At 40.3% G+C, this 17,854-nt stretch overlaps 1 protein-coding gene across 3 annotated transcripts in view; it reads left to right on the top strand.

Moving 5' to 3' along the window:
* The window catches only part of LOC139757994 (uncharacterized), a 69,082-nt gene that overhangs the window by 43,024 nt on the left and 8,204 nt on the right, over positions 1 to 17,854 (top strand). The window contains exons 4-6 of one of the 3 annotated variants that reach the window (XM_071678946.1): positions 4,746 to 4,899; positions 10,401 to 10,505; positions 16,382 to 16,571. In XM_071678946.1, coding sequence (XP_071535047.1) covers positions 4,746 to 4,899; positions 10,401 to 10,505; positions 16,382 to 16,571 — 449 coding nt within the window. Of the gene's footprint in view, positions 1 to 4,745; positions 4,900 to 10,400; positions 10,506 to 16,381; positions 16,634 to 17,854 lie in introns of those variants that run through there. The other 2 variants (XM_071678944.1, XM_071678945.1) reach the window with 2 other exon arrangements.

Raw genomic sequence — 17,854 nt, 5'->3', positions numbered from 1 at the left:
CTTATGGATGGGATGGTGGGAGAGGTAAATGCAAGAGTCTTAGAGATAGGTAGAGAAGCAATCTGTTGGGGGGATGAAAGGGCCTGGGAAGTGAGTCTGTTGTTGTTTGCTGACAATGCAGCACTGATGGCAGATTCAAGCGAGAAACTGCAGAAGTTGGTGACTGAGTTTGAAAGAGTATATGAAAGCAGGAAGTTGAGATTGAATGTAAATAAAAGCAAGGTTATTAGGTTTAGCAGGATTTAGGGACATGTTACTTGGGGTGTGGGTTTAAATGGAGAAATCATGGACGAAATGAAGTGTTTTAGGTACCTGGGAATGTACGTAGCAGCAAATGGAACTGTGGAAGCAGAAGTGAGTCATAGGATGGGTAAGGGGGCTTAGGTTATTGGAGCACTGAAGAATGTGTGGAAAGAATGTTATCTGGGAGGACAAAATTGGGCATGTTTGAAGGTATAGTAGTCCCTTTGATATTATATGGATGTGAGGCATGGGCTATAGATAAGGCTGCGTGAGCAAGCATGGTTAGAGGTATGGTAATGAAGAAGTACGTTTGAGAGAACTGAAGAGGGTGTGCTGAACTGATTTGGATATATGGAAAGAATGAATGGGGAAAGGTTGACAGAGGGGATATATCTGTCAGAAGTGAAGAGAGCAAGGAGAACAAGTAGACCAACTTGAAGATGGAAGGTTGGAGTAAATTAGGTTTTGGGGGAGTGGGGCCTGAACATGAAGGAGGGTCAAGTCGTGCATGGAATAGAGTGAATCGGAACAATGTGGTATACCGGGTTGATGTACTGTCAATGTGAAGCATCTAGGGTAAACCTTGGAAAGATGTGTGGGACGTGGTTGTGGATAGAGACTTCTGGTTTCGGTGCATTACACTTGACAGCTAGGGAATAGATGAATGGATATGGCCTTTCTTCATCTTCGTCTGATCCTGGTGCTACCTCACTAAAGCATTATACAGCGATCAAGTATGAAAATTGAATTGAAACGGTGAATTTGTTTATTTAAGTATTAAGAATAGTCATATGGAAAGAGCAAAGGTATATTGACATACTTTTGTGTGTAACTACCCTTTTGTACTCCAAGGGAAGGGAGTTTTACATGCACAGGGCCTCATCTATTTGAACTGTTTCTTCTCTGATGTTTCCATTTGTTCTCTTGGTTTTCTATCACTTTCAACCTCCTTTAAAGCATTTTCGTAATCCTCTTAAAGTTTGCTGATACTAGCTCAACCCAACACTCATTTACTTTCTTTTGAGCCCCTGCACCTTCCTGTTGACCTGCCAGGTTTTCTTGTACATTTCCCAATCCCTCACACTTTTTCTCTGGTATTATACATACACCTCTCTTTTCTCTTTCAGTGGCAGTCTAGCATTTTCATCCCACCACTTGCTACCCTTTCTCGTTTGCGTATCTCCCACCTTTTGCATGCTACACACTTCTTTCACATATGATAACACTGCTTCTCTAAAACCCTCCCATTCCATCTTCTTTCTCATAGCTTTGTTTTTCATTACCTTTTTCCACTTTATGCTCAGTCTTCCCTGGTATCTCTTCACACAAGCCTCTATTCCAAGTGTGCTCACTCTCACTGCCCTCTTCTCTTCCATTTCATATCCTCTTTTCCTAAACCACTGCAAATTTTCACCTTAACCTCCATCAGGTAATGATCAGATGTCCCACCAGCTGCACTTCTCAACACATTCTCATCTGGGAGTCTTATGTTTGCACTCTTATCAGTTAGCACATAATCCCATGATATATTCTTTCCATCTTTCCTAATCCATGTATACTTATGTAAGTCTCTCTTTTTAAATCAGGTTTTCCTTATCACCAGTCCTTTTTCAGCAGACAAATCCACATGCTGTTCACCATTTCTGTTCACCTCACTAAATACCCCATGCCTGCAACTTATGCCGTATGCTGAGTGGCACATCACTAGCTTTCACATTCAAATCACCCATTACTAATACCCACATCAAAAGTGCTGCTCCCAAAATGTTTGCCTCTCTCCATCATTCTTCTCATGGCTATTTGCATGAACACTGATAAATACTCACCCTTTGTAATCCATTTTAATTTTTACGCACAAGTGATTAAGTATTATCCTCCACTGTGAAAATACTTTAGATTTTTCATTTAGTTACATATTTGAAGGAATAGTGGTTCCAACAATGTTATATGGTTGTGAGGCATGGCCTATAGATAGGGTTGTGAGGAGGATGGATGTGTGGAAATGAGATGTTTGAGGACAATATGTGGTGTGAGATGGTTTGATCGAATAAGTAATGAAAGGGTAAGAGAGATGTGTGGTAATAAAAAGAGTGTGGTTGAGAGAGCAGAAGAGGGTGTATTGAAATGGTTTGGTCACATGGAGAGAATGAGTGAGGAAAGATTGACAAAGAGGATATATGTGTCAGAGGTGGAGGGAACGAGGAGAAGTGAGAGACCAAATTGGAGGTGGAAGGATGGAGTGAAAAAGATTTTGAACAATCGGGGCCTGAACATACAGGAGGGTGAAAGGCGTGCAAGGAATAGAGTGAATTGGAACAATGCAGTATACTGGGGTCAACGTGCTGTCATTAGATTGAACCAAGACATGTGAAGTGTCTGGGGTAAACCATGGAAAGTTTTGTGGGGACCTGGATGTGGAAAAGGAGCTGTGGTTTTGGTGCATTACCCATGACAGCTAGACTGAATGTGAACAAATGTGGCCTTGTTGTCTTTTTCTAGTGCTACCTCGTGCGTATGTGGGGGGAGTGGGGTGCCATTTCATGTGTGATGGGGTGGCTGTGGGAATGGATGAAGGCAGCATGTATGAATATGTGCATGTTTATATGTATTTGTATGTATACATTGAAATATATATGTATGTATATGTGCGTGTGTGGACGTTAATGTATATACACATGTATGTGGGTGGGTTGGGCCATTCTTTCATCTGTTTCCTTGTGCTACCTCGCTAACATGGGAGACAGTGACAAAGTATAGTGAATATATATAATTTCTTCATCTCCACCGAGGGTCTTTACTTGTCCCTAAGACTGATTAGCTGTTCTTTAACCGATAGAGTGCTCTTATGAATTTCTAGAAATACTGTAGAGTGTCTTTTGCCCCTGATTACTCTCAGTATATGATACAGTATACTATATCTTATTTTGTACATATTTTTGTTTACAGTTCTTTTCAGTAGGGTTTCACCTAACTCGTGATTCAGTGATAATCTGCATATTCAGAAAAAAATTATGGTAAATATGAAAGGGAAGAATGGGAGTGCTACATAACATACAAATAGTCTGAGGGAGAGTAATTATATTCATTGCATTCAACGTATCATCAGTGAATGATGCAGTAAATTGTATGTTGTATTTATTTATTCCTCAAATCTCCTCTGTAGATTCTTACCAAATGCATGAATTGATGATTACAGTATAGTTTTTTTGCAGAAAATACTAATACAGGCATACTCATGCAAGCTGTCTGGATTCTTATATGCCTTCCATGGACAGTCATTCTTGATAGTATCCATTTTATGTAATTATCCACAAAAATGAAGCCCTTTGTTCCTGAACTGTTTATGTGACAGATTCTGGACCTGTACCTTCCCTGGCTTAGGCCATGATTTTTGCTATTTTCAGATGCCTGCTATGTGCTTGTTGAATTTACTTATCTTGTAACATTCTCTCTCTCTCTCTCTCTCTCTCTCTCTCTCTCTCTCTCTCTCTCTCTCTCTCTCTCTCTCTCTCTCTCTCTCTCTCTCTCTCTCTCTCTCTCTCTCTCTCTCTCTCTCTCTCTCTCTCTCTCTCTCTCTCTCTCTCTCTCTCTCTCTCTCTCTCTCTCTCTCTCTCTCTCTCTCTCTCTCTCTCTCTCTCTCTCTCTCTCTCTCTCTCTCTCTCTCTCTCTCTCTCTCTCTCTCTCTCTCTCTCTCTCTCTCTCTCTCTCTCTCTCTCTCTCTCTCTCTCTCTCTCTCTCTCTCTCTCTCTCTCTCTCTCTCTCTCTCTCTCTCTCTCTCTCTCTCTCTCTCTCTCTCTCTCTCTCTCTCTCTCTCTCTCTCTCTCTCTCTCTCTCTCTCTCTCTCTCTCTCTCTCTCTCTCTCTCTCTCTCTCTCTCTCTCTCTCTCTCTCTCTCTCTCTCTCTCTCTCTCTCTCTCTCTCTCTCAGAATTGATCAGTTATGAAGTATCTGTATTTCTTAAGTAATGAATATTGATTGCTTATGAATTGTGTATGTAAACAGCGATCAGGTATGGAAAAAAAGTTAAGATAATAGTTATTCTACTTTTTACATACCATTGCTTCACAAGCACACATGTTTTATGCAAATCTCACAACACAGTATTGTTAAAATTGTTTTATTTTAATCTCTAAATCCTTGAAATCTGCTTGCCCTTCAACATTTCAGATTTCACTGCTCCCTCCCCAAAATTCTAGTTCATGTTGATTACCAGTCTCCTCTTGCTCATGTAATATTTGAAATGGTAACTCATGCATAATTTCAGCTACACTTATTGTAAATATGTAACTTCTGATAATTGCATAAAGATCTTGGATTGTAGAGTAGACTTAATGAAGTGGTTGCAAGATACCACATTGTATATTGCTAGTCAGAATATTGAATGTCCCTTGTACTGCTGCAGACTGTCATACTGGTTACAGTTTGTTGTCTCTTCCTATGTTTTAAAGGAATGTATCAATAATTAGTGAATATAAACTAGGCTAATCAACTAGTTTTCCACAGTGCTTTGTGTTATGGAGGTGATGTTCAAGAATGCTTGGAGGAACTTACTCAGTTGTACCGTGACTATCCACAGGGACACAAGAAAATTAAGGATACTACCACCTTCATTATTCATCATGTGCTTAATTCTGAAGATGAAGAACGAGAACAAATGGTAATTACCTTTTTTTAAAAGTTTAGGTATTGTTGCCTGTTATTTTAGTTGTACAATAATCCCAAATATTTGAGGTATGATTTGTGTGGATGAAATTCTTTTTCTTGTGTTTATAGAAGGGAATATGTTGGATTGGAAATGCCTGGGGACAATGTGTGGTGTGAAGTGGGTTGATTGCAAAGGTATTCAAGGGAATTCAAACAGCAACAGACCACTGGGTCCTTTTGATGCTTTTGGAGATAGTGGAAGATATCAGAAACTTAGATTGCTGTGATAAAAGTTAGAAGGCATACAGATAATTCAGATGGAATAACCTGCAAATTGTTAGTGTGACTAAGGAGGTGCAAATGATGTAAGTCTAAGACTTGAAGCAAAATACTTATTGTTTGTTTTAACAGGTATCTATTCTACTGCTTTCAGCCACTGTAATTGGCAAATCATTTCATATGTTAACAGTCCTTTTAAAGAAAAGTGCTTCATCTCATTCAAGGTAAAACATTTGCCACCTAGAATGTATCCATTACTGTGAATGAAATCAGATGAATCAAGTTTTAAGTAGCTTGATAGACCAAGATTATGAAAGCCTTTGATGATTTTGAATACATGTATGAAATTATCTCTTAACCCTCTCCTTTCTAAGCTAAATAGATTCAAGTTGGTCAGTCAGCTCTTAGGATTTGCTTATTATCCTGGGAACCATCTCAGCAGCTCGACACTGTATTCTCTCCTTTCTGTCTACATCTTTTTTAGTTAGGTGATCAAAACTGACGTTGATATTCAAGATAGGGACACACCAGCGAATTATGAAGAGTAAGGATGATTTCCCTAGACTTAAATTCAAAGGCCCTTCTTATGAATCCAAGAATTTTGTTTGCTCTTTTCACTGCTTCTGTGCACTGCCTGTTTGTTTTTAGAACACCACAAATTATTATGCTCAAGTCTTTTCCCACATTTACCTTTTGCAGTTCAACAGAATCCTTATTATAGCTTCCCTTTTAATTTTAGCTATTGATATGAAAAATTTTGCACTCATTGATATTAAGATTCATATGCCTCCTATGAGCTCAGTCCATTAGTTAGTTTATGTTAACTTGAAGCTCTAGGTGTTCAAGTTCATTTATAAATTTATTTCCCACTTTTGTATCATCAGCAAATTTTTATATTTTGCAATGCAGCCTATTATCAGTATCATTAACATATTTGAGAGAGAGAGCCTGTTCCAAGATTGATCCTTGGGGCATACCACTTGTTATGTCTAAATCTTCTGAGGCGTGACCAAGAATCACAGCTCTTTGTTTATGGCAAGTTAACCAGTTTCCAATCCACTGAAATACAGCCCCATCATTGCCATATGACTTCATTTTTTGTGAGTAACCTTTGGCACAGAACCTTATTGAATGGTTTTTGAAAATCTAGATAGATGATGTCAACTGCGTTATTTTTGTTATGCATGTTGATTATATCACAAAAGAAATCAAGCAAATTTGTGAGATTTCAATTTAGTAAGTAGTGGTCCTCCAAATGCTGTACAGTTCTGTCTCAAATGATGGTTTCCATAAGTTTTTCCAACCACAGACTCTTTTGAATGGCAGAGTTGCAACTTTTCCTGTAGCAAATGGCTTATTGAAAGGGGCACTCAAGGGCTTAACTATCTGTTTTCTTGCCTTTCATTTTCCTTGTATAAAACTTATCAGGGCCTGGTTTTATGTATTTTTATTTCTTTTAGTGCTGATAGTATATCTTCAGAATTTATGTCAATGTATTGAAGATTGTTCTCCTCTCATTGAAACTGGATTCAGGACATGGGTTGCGTCTTTGATCATAAGTACAGAGGCAGTAAAGTTAATGAAGATTTTTACTGTCCTCTTTTTCTGGAGAATGGAAAAAAATTAAGTGTAGAGGCTGCAGGGAGCTTGCTGAAGGAGTATTGTCCCCACAGTTATTTATGGGTGTGAAACCTAAGTGTATGTACATGAGGATATGACAAAAATAAGAGGCTTAGATGTGGGTGACGTATATGGTATAATCTGAATTAGGAGGATAGATAGAATGAAGATGCAAGACTATTATGTTATCAGTTTGTCTATCTATCTATGTTTCTGATGCCTCTCCCACCTGCACCTCCCTCAAAGGGGTGTCTACAGCAATAGAGTCTCCATGACCATTGAATTCCGGTACCACTTCTTAGCCTTTAGTACATCCTTAAATGGCCACTGGCAGAGGGCAGCTCTAATGCATTGTTTGCAGAGGCTCCTACCTAATTTCCTTACTGACTGCTACTACTTAATGCTCATGCCTAATGTTCCTACCTTCTACCTCTATGTGATGTTTCTACCTAATGCTCCTGCTTAAATGTTCCCTACCTACCACTTCTATCTATTGCTCCTACCATTTTGCCAAAAGGTAGGGCTATCGCATATTGCTCACCACAGGAAAATCTAGTGTTATGAAGAATGAGCTGTGTGAGTTTAGTGTTATCAAATGTTATGTATGACAAGAAAGGTGTATGTTTACCAAGACTACCCGCCTGTATATCTGGAGGGTAGCTGCATAGTGAGCCAGAACTTCAATGGCTATCAGGTTGCATTCCTTTGACCCAGATAGCTGTCTTTTCTTTCTGTGTCAACTCCATATAGACTGTTGGCATTCTGTCCACAAACATACAGAATCTCTTTCCTGTCACACACAACACATGACAACAATTAACTCACACAGCTCTTTCTTATAGCTCCAGATTTCCTGTGGTGAGTACTGTGTGCGAACCCTGCCTTTTGGAAAATGGTAGGAGCAATAGATAGAAGTAGGTGGGAACATTTAGGTAGGACTATCAGGTAGAAGTATTAGGTAAGAACATTAGGTAAAAGTAGTCAGTAGGAACATTGGGTAGGAGCCTCTGCAAACACTGTGCTAGACTGGCCTTCTCCCAGTGGCCTGTTAAGGGTGAGGCATTAAAGGCTTAGAAGCAGCACTACAGTTCACTGGTTATGGAGACTCTCGCCATGGACACCCCCTTGAGGGAATTCTGAAGGGAATAGGCTTCAGAGATATAGATAGATAGATGGAAGATTGTATGTTTGCAGACAGAATGCCAGTAGTCCACGTGTGTGGGTGAGGCAGAAAGACAGCTACCTGGCTCACTGTGCAGCTGTTACTAACCCTCCTGATACCTACATGGGTGGTACAGGTAATATACCTCCCTGGTCATTGGCTGCCTACCAACTACTTCCTTCTGAAGATTATGTTGTGTGCATTCATAAGAAAGATGCATGGATAAAACTATTTTAGGGTGGTTTGGTCATATGGAATGTATTGCATATTATAGATTGGTTAAGAAAATATAACAGTACAGAATAAGGTAAAAGGAGAGGAGATTGGCCATGAAAGAGATGGATTGATATAGAGAGAATTGATTAGGCATGAGAATGTTTCAGATGAGGTTACTGGAGGAATGGTTTGGGGTTGGATGCAATGGAAACATTTTGTGTGAAGTTAGTTTACTGGAGACATTGGTGCCACATGACAGATGAACTTAGCATGTAAAGTGTAAAGGGAAGAAGCATCGCCATAAGTGTAGAAGTCTGTTTTTCTGTGTAACACATTGAGCATGGGTTGAGAATATGTGTGTATGAAGTTGTGAAGACTGTGTCTGATCCATCCCATTTAACTGGGAATAGAGCACTGATGGTAGATAGCTATATGAATTTATTGAAATTTCTGGAATCTCTGGAGTCATTCTGTTTGTTTAAATAATATGACCATAATTTACTGAAGAAGGGAAGAAGATGAAAGCCGGCAAGGCAGCAGGTTTGGATGGTATTGCAGTGGAATTTATTAAAAAAGGGGGTGACTGTATTGTTGACTGGTTGGTAAGGTTATTTAATGTATGTATGACTCATGGTGAGGTGCCTGAGGATTGGCGGAATGCGTGCATAGTGCCATTGTACAAAGGCAAAGGGGATAAGAGTGAGTGCTCAAATTACAGAGGTATAAGTTTGTTGAGTATTCCTGGTAAATTATATGGGAGGGTATTGATTGAGAGGGTGAAGGCATGTACAGAGCATCAGATTGGGGAAGAGCAGTGTGGTTTCAGAAGTGGTAGAGGATGTGTGGATCAGGTGTTTGCTTTGAAGAATGTATGTGAGAAATACTTAGAAAAGCAAATGGATTTGTATGTAGCATTTATGGATCTGGAGAAGGCATATGATAGAGTTGATAGAGATGCTCTGTGGAAGGTATTAAGAATATATGGTGTGGGAGGAAAGTTGTTAGAAGCAGTGAAAAGTTTTTATCGAGGATGTAAGGCATGTGTACGTGTAGGAAGAGAGGAAAGTGATTGGTTCTCAGTGAATGTAGGTTTGCGGCAGGGGTGTGTGATGTCTCCATGGTTGTTTAATTTGTTTATGGATGGGGTTGTTAGGGAGGTAAATGCAAGAGTTTTGGAAAGAGGGGCAAGTATGAAGTCTGTTGGGGATGAGAGAGCTTGGGAAGTGAGTCAGTTGTTGTTCGCTGATGACACAGCGCTGGTGGCTGATTCATGTGAGAAACTGCAGAAGCTGGTGACTGAGTTTGGTAAAGTGTGTGGAAGAAGAAAGTTAAGAGTAAATGTGAATAAGAGCAAGGTTATTAGGTACAGTAGGGTTGAGGGTCAAGTCAATTGGGAGGTGAGTTTGAATGGAGAAAAACTGGAGGAAGTAAAGTGTTTTAGATATCTGGGAGTGGATCTGGCAGCGGATGGAACCATGGAAGCGGAAGTGGATCATAGGGTGGGGGAGGGGGCGAAAATTCTGGGGGCCTTGAAGAATGTGTGGAAGTCGAGAACATTATCTCGGAAAGCAAAAATGGGTATGTTTGAAGGAATAGTGGTTCCAACAATGTTGTATGGTTGCGAGGCGTGGGCTATGGATAGAGTTGTGCGCAGGAGGATGGATGTGCTGGAAATGAGATGTTTGAGGACAATGTGTGGTGTGAGGTGGTTTGATCGAGTGAGTAACGTAAGGGTAAGAGAGATGTGTGGAAATAAAAAGAGCGTGGTTGAGAGAGCAGAAGAGGGTGTTTTGAAGTGGTTTGGGCACATGGAGAGGATGAGTGAGGAAAGATTGACCAAGAGGATATATGTGGCGGAGGTGGAGGGAACAAGGAGAAGAGGGAGACCAAATTGGAGGTGGAAAGATGGAGTGAAAAAGATTTTGTGTGATCGGGGCCTGAGCATGCAGGAGGGTGAAAGGAGGGCAAGGAATAGAGTGAATTGGAGCGATGTGGTATACCGGGGCTGACGTGCTGTCAGTGGATTGAATCAAGGCATGTGAAGCGTCTTGGGTAAACCATGGAAAGCTGTGTAGGTATGTATATTTGCGTGTGTGGACGTAAGTATATACATGTGTATGGGGGGGGGTTGGGCCATTTCTTTCGTCTGTTTCCTTGCGCTACCTCGCAAACGCGGGAGACAGCGACAAAGTATAAAAAAAAAAAAAAATTTACTGAAAGAGTCTTGTGTCTTATAGGTCTTCAACTTTGTTAACAACATAGCCTTAGAACTGGAACATTTAAGCCCTGCTTTGACCCTGTGGAGCATCAGTTTCTCCAGCTCACTCTACCGACATCAGATGGTTAGTGTCACCTCTTTACTCAGAATATAAGATTTTTGTCTCATAATTGTCAGTTGATTTGTGCCTTCACAGGCTTCATTGGGTAATTTGATTAATAGTTTGATACATGCATGTAAAGTGCTGGGGTGCTGGGAGTTAAATGTTTTTTTGCTCACATTGCTTTTGTGTAGAACATTGATTATTGGTAGAGAATGTGTGGATCAGGTGTTTGCTTTGAAGAATGTATGTGAGAAATACTTAGAAAAACGGATAGATTCGTATGTAGCATTTATGGACCTGGAGAAGGCATATGATAGAGTAGATAGAGTATTAAGAGTACATGGTGTGGGAGGTAAGTTGCTAGAAGCAGTGAAAAGTTTTTATCAAGGATTTAAGGCATGTGTACGAGTAGGAAGAGAGGAAAGTGATTGGTTCCCAGTGAATGTCAGTTTGCGGCAGGGGTGTGTGATGTCTCCATGGTTGTTTAATTTGTTTATGGATGGGGTTGTTAGGGGGGTGAATGCAAGAGGGGCATGTATGCAGTATGTTGGGGATGAGAGGGCTTGGGAAGTGAGTCAGTTGTTGTTCGCTGATGATACAGCACTGGTGGCTGATTTGGATGAGAAACTTCAGAAGTTTGTGACTGAGTTTGGTAAAGTTGTGAAAGAAGAAAGCTGAGAGTGAATGTGAATAAGAGCAAGGTTATTAGATTCAGTAGGGTTGAGGGAGTAGTTAACTGGGAGGTAAGTTTGAATTGAGAAAAACTGGAGGAAGTGAAGTGTTTTAGTTATCTGGGAGTGGATTTGGCAGCGGATGGAACCATGGAAGCAGAAGTGAATCATAGGATGGGGGAGGGGGCGAAAGTTCTGGGAGCATTAAAGAATGTGTGGAAGGTGCGAGCGTTGTCTCGGAGAGCAAAAACGGGTATGTTTGAAGGATTACTGGTTCCAATAATGTTATGTGGTTGTGAGGCATGGGCTATAGATAGGGTTGTGCAGAGGATGGTGGATGTGTTGGAAATGAAATGTTTGAGGACAGTATGTGGTTTGAGGTGGTTTGATCAAGTAAGTAATGAAAGGGTAAGAGAGATGTGTGGTAATAAAAAAGAGTGTGGTTGAGAGAGCAGAAGAGGGTGTATTGAAATGGTTTGGTCACATGGAGAGAATGAGTGAGGAAAGATTGACAGAGGATATATGTGTCGGAGGTGGAGGGAATGAGGAGAAGTGGGAGACCAAACTGGAGGTGGAAGGATGGAGTGAAAAAGATTTTGAGCAGTTGGGGCCTGAACATACAGGAGGGTGAAAGACGTGCAAGGAATAGAGGGAATTGGAATGATGAGGTATACCAGGGTCGATGTGCTGTCAATGGATTGCACTAGGGCATGTGAAGCGTCTAGGGTAAACTATGGAAAGTTTTGTGGGGCCTGGATGTGGAAAGGGAGCTGTGGTTTCAGTGCATTACACATGACAGCTAGAGACTGAGTATGAACGAATGTGGCCTTTTTTGTCTTTTCCTGGTGCTACTTCGCACAGGTGCGGGGGGAGGGGGGTGCCGTTTCATGTGTGGTGGGATGGCGACAGGAATGGATGGGGGCAGCAAGTATGAATGTGTACATGTGTATATATATATATATATATATATATATATATATATATATGTGTCTGTGTATGTATACATATGTATGTTTATGTTGAAATGTATAGGTGTATAGGTATATATATGTGCCTGTGTAGCCATTTATGTATATACATGTGTATGTAGGTGGGTTGGACCATTCTTTTGTCTGTTTCCTTGCGCCTACACATGCACATATACATACTATACATTTCAACATATACATACATATGCATACACAGACATATACATATATACACATGTACACACTCATACTTACTGCCCCATCCATTCCTGTCGCCACCCCACCAAACATGAAATAGCATCCCTTACGGAAATTATATGGGAGGGTATTGATTGCGAGGGTGAAGGCATGTACAGAGCATCATATTGGGGGAGAGCAGTGTGGTTTCAGAAGTGGTAGAGCATGTGTGGATCAGGTGTTTGCTTTGAAGAATGTGTGTGAGAAATACTTAGAAAAACAGATGGATTTATATGTGGCATTTATGGATCTGGAGAAGGCATATGACAGGGTTGATAGAGATGCTTTGTGGAAGGTCTTAAGAGTGTATGGTGTGGGAGGTAAGCTGCTAGAAGCAGTGAAAAGTTTTTACCAAGGATGTAAGGCATGTGTACGAATAGGAAGAGAGGGGAGTGATTGGTTCCCAGTGAAGGTCAGTTTGTGGCAGGGGTGTGTGAGGTCCCCCTGGTCGTTTAATATGTTTATGGATGAGATGGTTAGGGAGGTGAATGCAAGAGTTTTGGAAAGAGGGGTGAGTATGCAGTCTATTGTAGATGAGAGGGACTGGAAAGTGAGTCAGTTGTTGTTCACCATTGATACAGCTGTGGTGGCTGATTCGAGTAAGAAACTGCAGAAGTTGGTGACTGAGTTTGGGAAAGTTTGTGAAAGAAGGTTGAAGGTAAATTTGAATAAGAGCAAGGTTAGTAGGTTCGCAAGGGTTGAGGGACGAGTTGATTGGGATGTAAGTTTGAATGGAGAAAAATTGGAGGAAGTAAAGCATTTTAGATATCTGGGAGTGGACTTGGTAGATAATAGAACTGTGGAAGTGGAAGCGAGTCACATGGAGGGGGAGGGGCAAAGGTTCTGGGAGCAATTAAGAATGTGTGGAAGGAGAGAACATTATCTCAGAGAGCAAAAATGTAGGAATAGTAGTTCCAACAATATTTTATGGTTGTGAGGCATGTGCTATAGATAGGGTTGTTTGGAGAAGGCTGGATGTGTTGGAAATGAAATGTTTGAGGACAATATATGGTGTGAGGTGGTTTGATCAACTAAGTAATGAAGGGGTAAGAGAGATGTGTGGAAATAAAGAGTGTGGTTGAGAGAGCAGAAGAGGGTGTGTTGAAATGGTTTGGGCATATGGGGAGAATGAGGAAAGATTGACAAAGAGAATATATGTGTCATAGGTGCAGGGAACAAGGAGAAGCGGGAGACCAAATTGGAGGTGGAAGTCTGGTTTGAAAAATATTTTGAGCGATTTGGGCCTGAACATACAGGAGGGTGAGAGGCATGCAAGGAATAGAGTGAATTGGAATGATGTGGTACACCGGGGTCAACGTGCTGTCAATGGACTGAACCAGGGCATGTAAATGATGCTACGACCATGAGAGAAGTAAACAATAATGAAGATGGCATCATCTTACACAGGGGCCAGTAAGGACTGTAGAGTTGGTCCAGTAAACAGTAAGTGAAATTAAGTCCAAAAAAGTACACAGTAATGAGGACAGGACACAGTGAAAGAAGACCTTGGTATGCGTATTACCTGGTGGGAAATAAATTGTGGGAATCTTTGTATGTACATAACTGAGAGGTTGACATTTTGTCAGACTTGCTAGAGCTCCACATTAGGAAAATCTGTAGGCAAATATTAAGATTATATTTAAGTATATGGAAGAGGAAATGTTTTGTGATCATAAAAAAAATACGTAGAACTAATTAGCCCCTGAAGTTTTATCACCATATTGTTTTTTTTTTTTTTTTTTTTTTTTTTTTTTTTTTTCTCCCGCGTTTGCGAGGTAGCGCAAGGAAACAGATGAAAGAAATGGCCCAACCCACCCCCCCTACACATGTTATACTACGTCCACACACGTAAATATACAACCACACGCTTTTCCCTGGTTTACCCCCAAGTTCACATCCCTATTTAATCCCCTGACAGCATTCAACCCCGGGGATACCACATCGATCCAATTCACTCTATTCCTTGCCCTCCTTTACCCTCCTGCATGTTCAGGCCCCCATCACACAAAAACTTTTTTACTCCCTCTTTCCCCCTCCAAATTTTGGGCCCCATTTTCCTCGTTTCCCCCCCCCCGACACATATATCCTCTTGGTCAACTTTCCTCATCATTTCTCTATGTGCCCAAACCATTTCAAAACCCCTCTTCTCTCTCTCAACCCCCTCTTTTTTTTTCCACACACTCTCTTTCCCCTTACGTTACTTACTCGATCAACCCCCTACACCACACTTTGTCCTCAAAAATCCACTGTTGGTGTGAGGGGGTTTTATCGAGTAAGTAAGTAAGTAGAAGAATTCATTGAGAAGACCCGAGAATAGAAACAAGATTTAAAAACCCAATTTCCCCCAGTAAGTGCAACCCAAATAGAGCTCTTTTTCCCTAAGCACTTGGAGCTCTGGTTTTACCATACCCCACAGACTTTCATCCAGTCATGGAGTGCTCTCTCTGTTAGTACAATTAGTGTATGACACTTTTATACATTCTTTCTGACTTGCTGGTTTTCAATGTTATTGTAGCTTTTTTTACCCATCAAATCTGAAAGACATCCTGCAAGTTCTAGTGCCTTAGTGTATTTAAAGTGTTAGGAAAACCCTCACCTTGAATTAAAATGAAAGTGTTTGGTGGTTGAAAGTTGGTGAGTATAAACCAGGTAAATGTCAGTGATGTTTTAAAATTTGGGGCACTCGAGGGTTTTAAAACCATAATTAAGAATGCAGAAGAGATAAAAGTTTCACTATATGAACTTGAATTGACTCATTCAAGGAGCAGTTTGTTGGGAAAAAGGGAAAGGTGGGCTAAGCAAAGTTAGGCTATGTGGTGATGTTGTAGGGGGTTTAAACCATCAGCTGTTGAGGTGCATTTGGCAACATCCCCATTACATTACCACATCTCTCTGCTTTCTCATTCCATTTTTTAAAAGGTAATGTTAAGGGATACATTGTTGCTCATTTATTCTTAAACAATTTTGAGTATCATCTGGCAGTGCTGCAACCCAGTGTTCAAAAGAAACGATTGAATTTCACCACTTACCACAGTCTCTCAACCCACCCATCACCACCCCCATCATCACTGTTACATGTATTATCATTACATAATCATTATTTAGAGAGCAGAGATGATTAGCTTCATCTAAAGCAAAGTTTTTTGAATCCACTACCTTTCTGCCTCCCCCCCATCCCTGTCTCATCAACATGCTGGCTCTTTCTCTCTTTCACAGCAGTTGTTATATTCATCAAATGGGTCATTCATGATCAGTATTGTACATTAGTATTTCTTCTTTAAATTAGTGAAGAGTTTACTGTATAATCTGCATTTATTAACACCTGAACCCTCATTTGCAATACTGTATTTATCTCATAGGTAAAAAAAAAAATCTCAGGAATGCATCCCCATATATAGGGATGTAATGACCCATGTAGAGCTTTTTCGCTTAATCTGCGTTTTCTAGGAGTTATCTGGAGTATTAAACGGGGTATTAGGTACCTGAATTAAGAAGCGGGCCACAATGGGAGATGTAACCTAATTGCGCATTCAGGTTTCTAAATTCTTTGATGATAACAGTGAATAGATTTTCATGAGATACAAGTCAAATAATATAGGTCTTGCTAAAAAGCTTGGCAAGATTGCTGGAAAGAAATGAAAAAAATTTTGTTTTAGTGTCAGATCTGTGGAGGGTTTGTAAATGCGGCAGTATACATGTTTAAAAGGCCACTTCATGTCATGGAAAGTTCAAGATTTGGGGCCACAAGAGTTTAGAACTCTCTTCCTGAACTGAAAAAAAGTAATTACACATACATACAATATCTCACCACTGTCATTCAGACCAGTGCTCTTTTTTTCCTTCCTGTTACTCCCTTCTATTCAGTTGGACATTTTATTGTGCACTTATTCAAACTATGTGCTTATTTTATGATTTTTTTTTTGCAATAATTCTTATATATTAAACTTATATATTAAACCCCGGAGATGATATTGCTAAATTATTTACAAAATTTCATTCTCAGTGAAAGGCCTTATTTCAGGTGGCTAAACAGTTGCTCAAGAGGCATCCTTCCCTCATTGGAAAGTTAAAGCTTAAGCTTAAAAGTATGGTGGAAAGGGCTGTTTGGGATGGTAATGCTGAGCTCCTGTATCAGATTTTACAGCTGCTTCTCCATTACCAACTCAGTGAACATTATGTTGCTGTTACCAGTTCTCTTCTGCAACTACAGTGTAAGTTTTTATTTATTTTCATAATTTTGTTCTGTTATTATTCCTAGAATGTTAACTTATTTTTACTCTACATTGATAAAAATCATCAGCATGTGCACATTAAGAGAGTGCAAGTATCTTTTTGCATGGTTATGTGTAAGAATAAAATCTTTATGTAAAATCAACTATGGTAACCCCATAGAAATTTGATAGTAACAAAAGATTTTCTGTAGATATGTGTAATTCCAAGGTTATTTGACATAACAGCAACACAAGGACCACGCTGTAATTTTTTTTTTATATCATTACAGGTTAACCTCTTTAATCTGGTAACATTGGGAGCTGACCATTACCGGATACAGAAAATGCTGGAAAAACAGAATTGACCCCTAAGGGAACACCCTATGTAAATATGTGCTTGACACCTAGTCTTGCCAGCTTATTCCACATACATATTGCTGTTATCAAAGGTAGACCAAAGCTCGAAACAGGAAATAACAAGGTTTTTCACTTGTATATTTTTTTTTTTTTTTTTTTTGCCGCTGTCTCCCGCGTTTGCGAGGTAGCGCAAGGAAACAGACGAAAGAAATGCCCAACCCACCCCCATACACATGTATATACATACGTCCACACACGCAAATATACATACCTACACAGCTTTCATGGTTTACCCCAGACGCTTCACATGCCCTGATTCAATCCACTGACAGCACGTCAACCCCGGTATACCACATTGATCCAATTCACTCTATTCCTTGCCCTCCTTTCACCCTCCTGCATGTTCAGGCCCCGATCACACAAAATCTTTTTCACTCCATCTTTCCACCTCCAATTTGGTCTCCCACTTCTCCTCGTTCCCTCCACCTCCGACACATATATCCTCTTGGTCAATCTTTCCTCACTCATTCTCTCTATGTGCCCAAACCATTTCAAAACACCCTCTTCTGCTCTCTCAACCACGCTCTTTTTATTTCCACACATCTCTCTTACCCTTACGTTACTTACTCGATCAAACCACCTCACACCACACTTTGTCCTCAAACATCTCACTGTGTGGTGTGAGGTGGTTTGATCGAGTAAGTAAGTAAGTAGAAGAATTCACTTGAGAAGACCTAGAGAATAGCAAACAAGATTAAACACTAATTCCTCAGTAAGTGCAACCAAGTAGAGCTCTTTTTCATATAGCACTCTTGGAGCTCTGGTTTTACCATACACACAGACTTGCATCCAGTCAGTGCTGAGTGCTCTCTTCTGTTAGTACAATATAGATGTATGTACACTGTGCATACATTCTTGCTGACTTG

The sequence above is a fragment of the Panulirus ornatus genome, chromosome 29, assembly GCF_036320965.1.
Source record: "Panulirus ornatus isolate Po-2019 chromosome 29, ASM3632096v1, whole genome shotgun sequence".
Lineage (NCBI taxonomy): Eukaryota > Metazoa > Arthropoda > Malacostraca > Decapoda > Palinuridae > Panulirus > Panulirus ornatus.
This window is presented reverse-complemented; position numbering and strand designations above follow the sequence as displayed.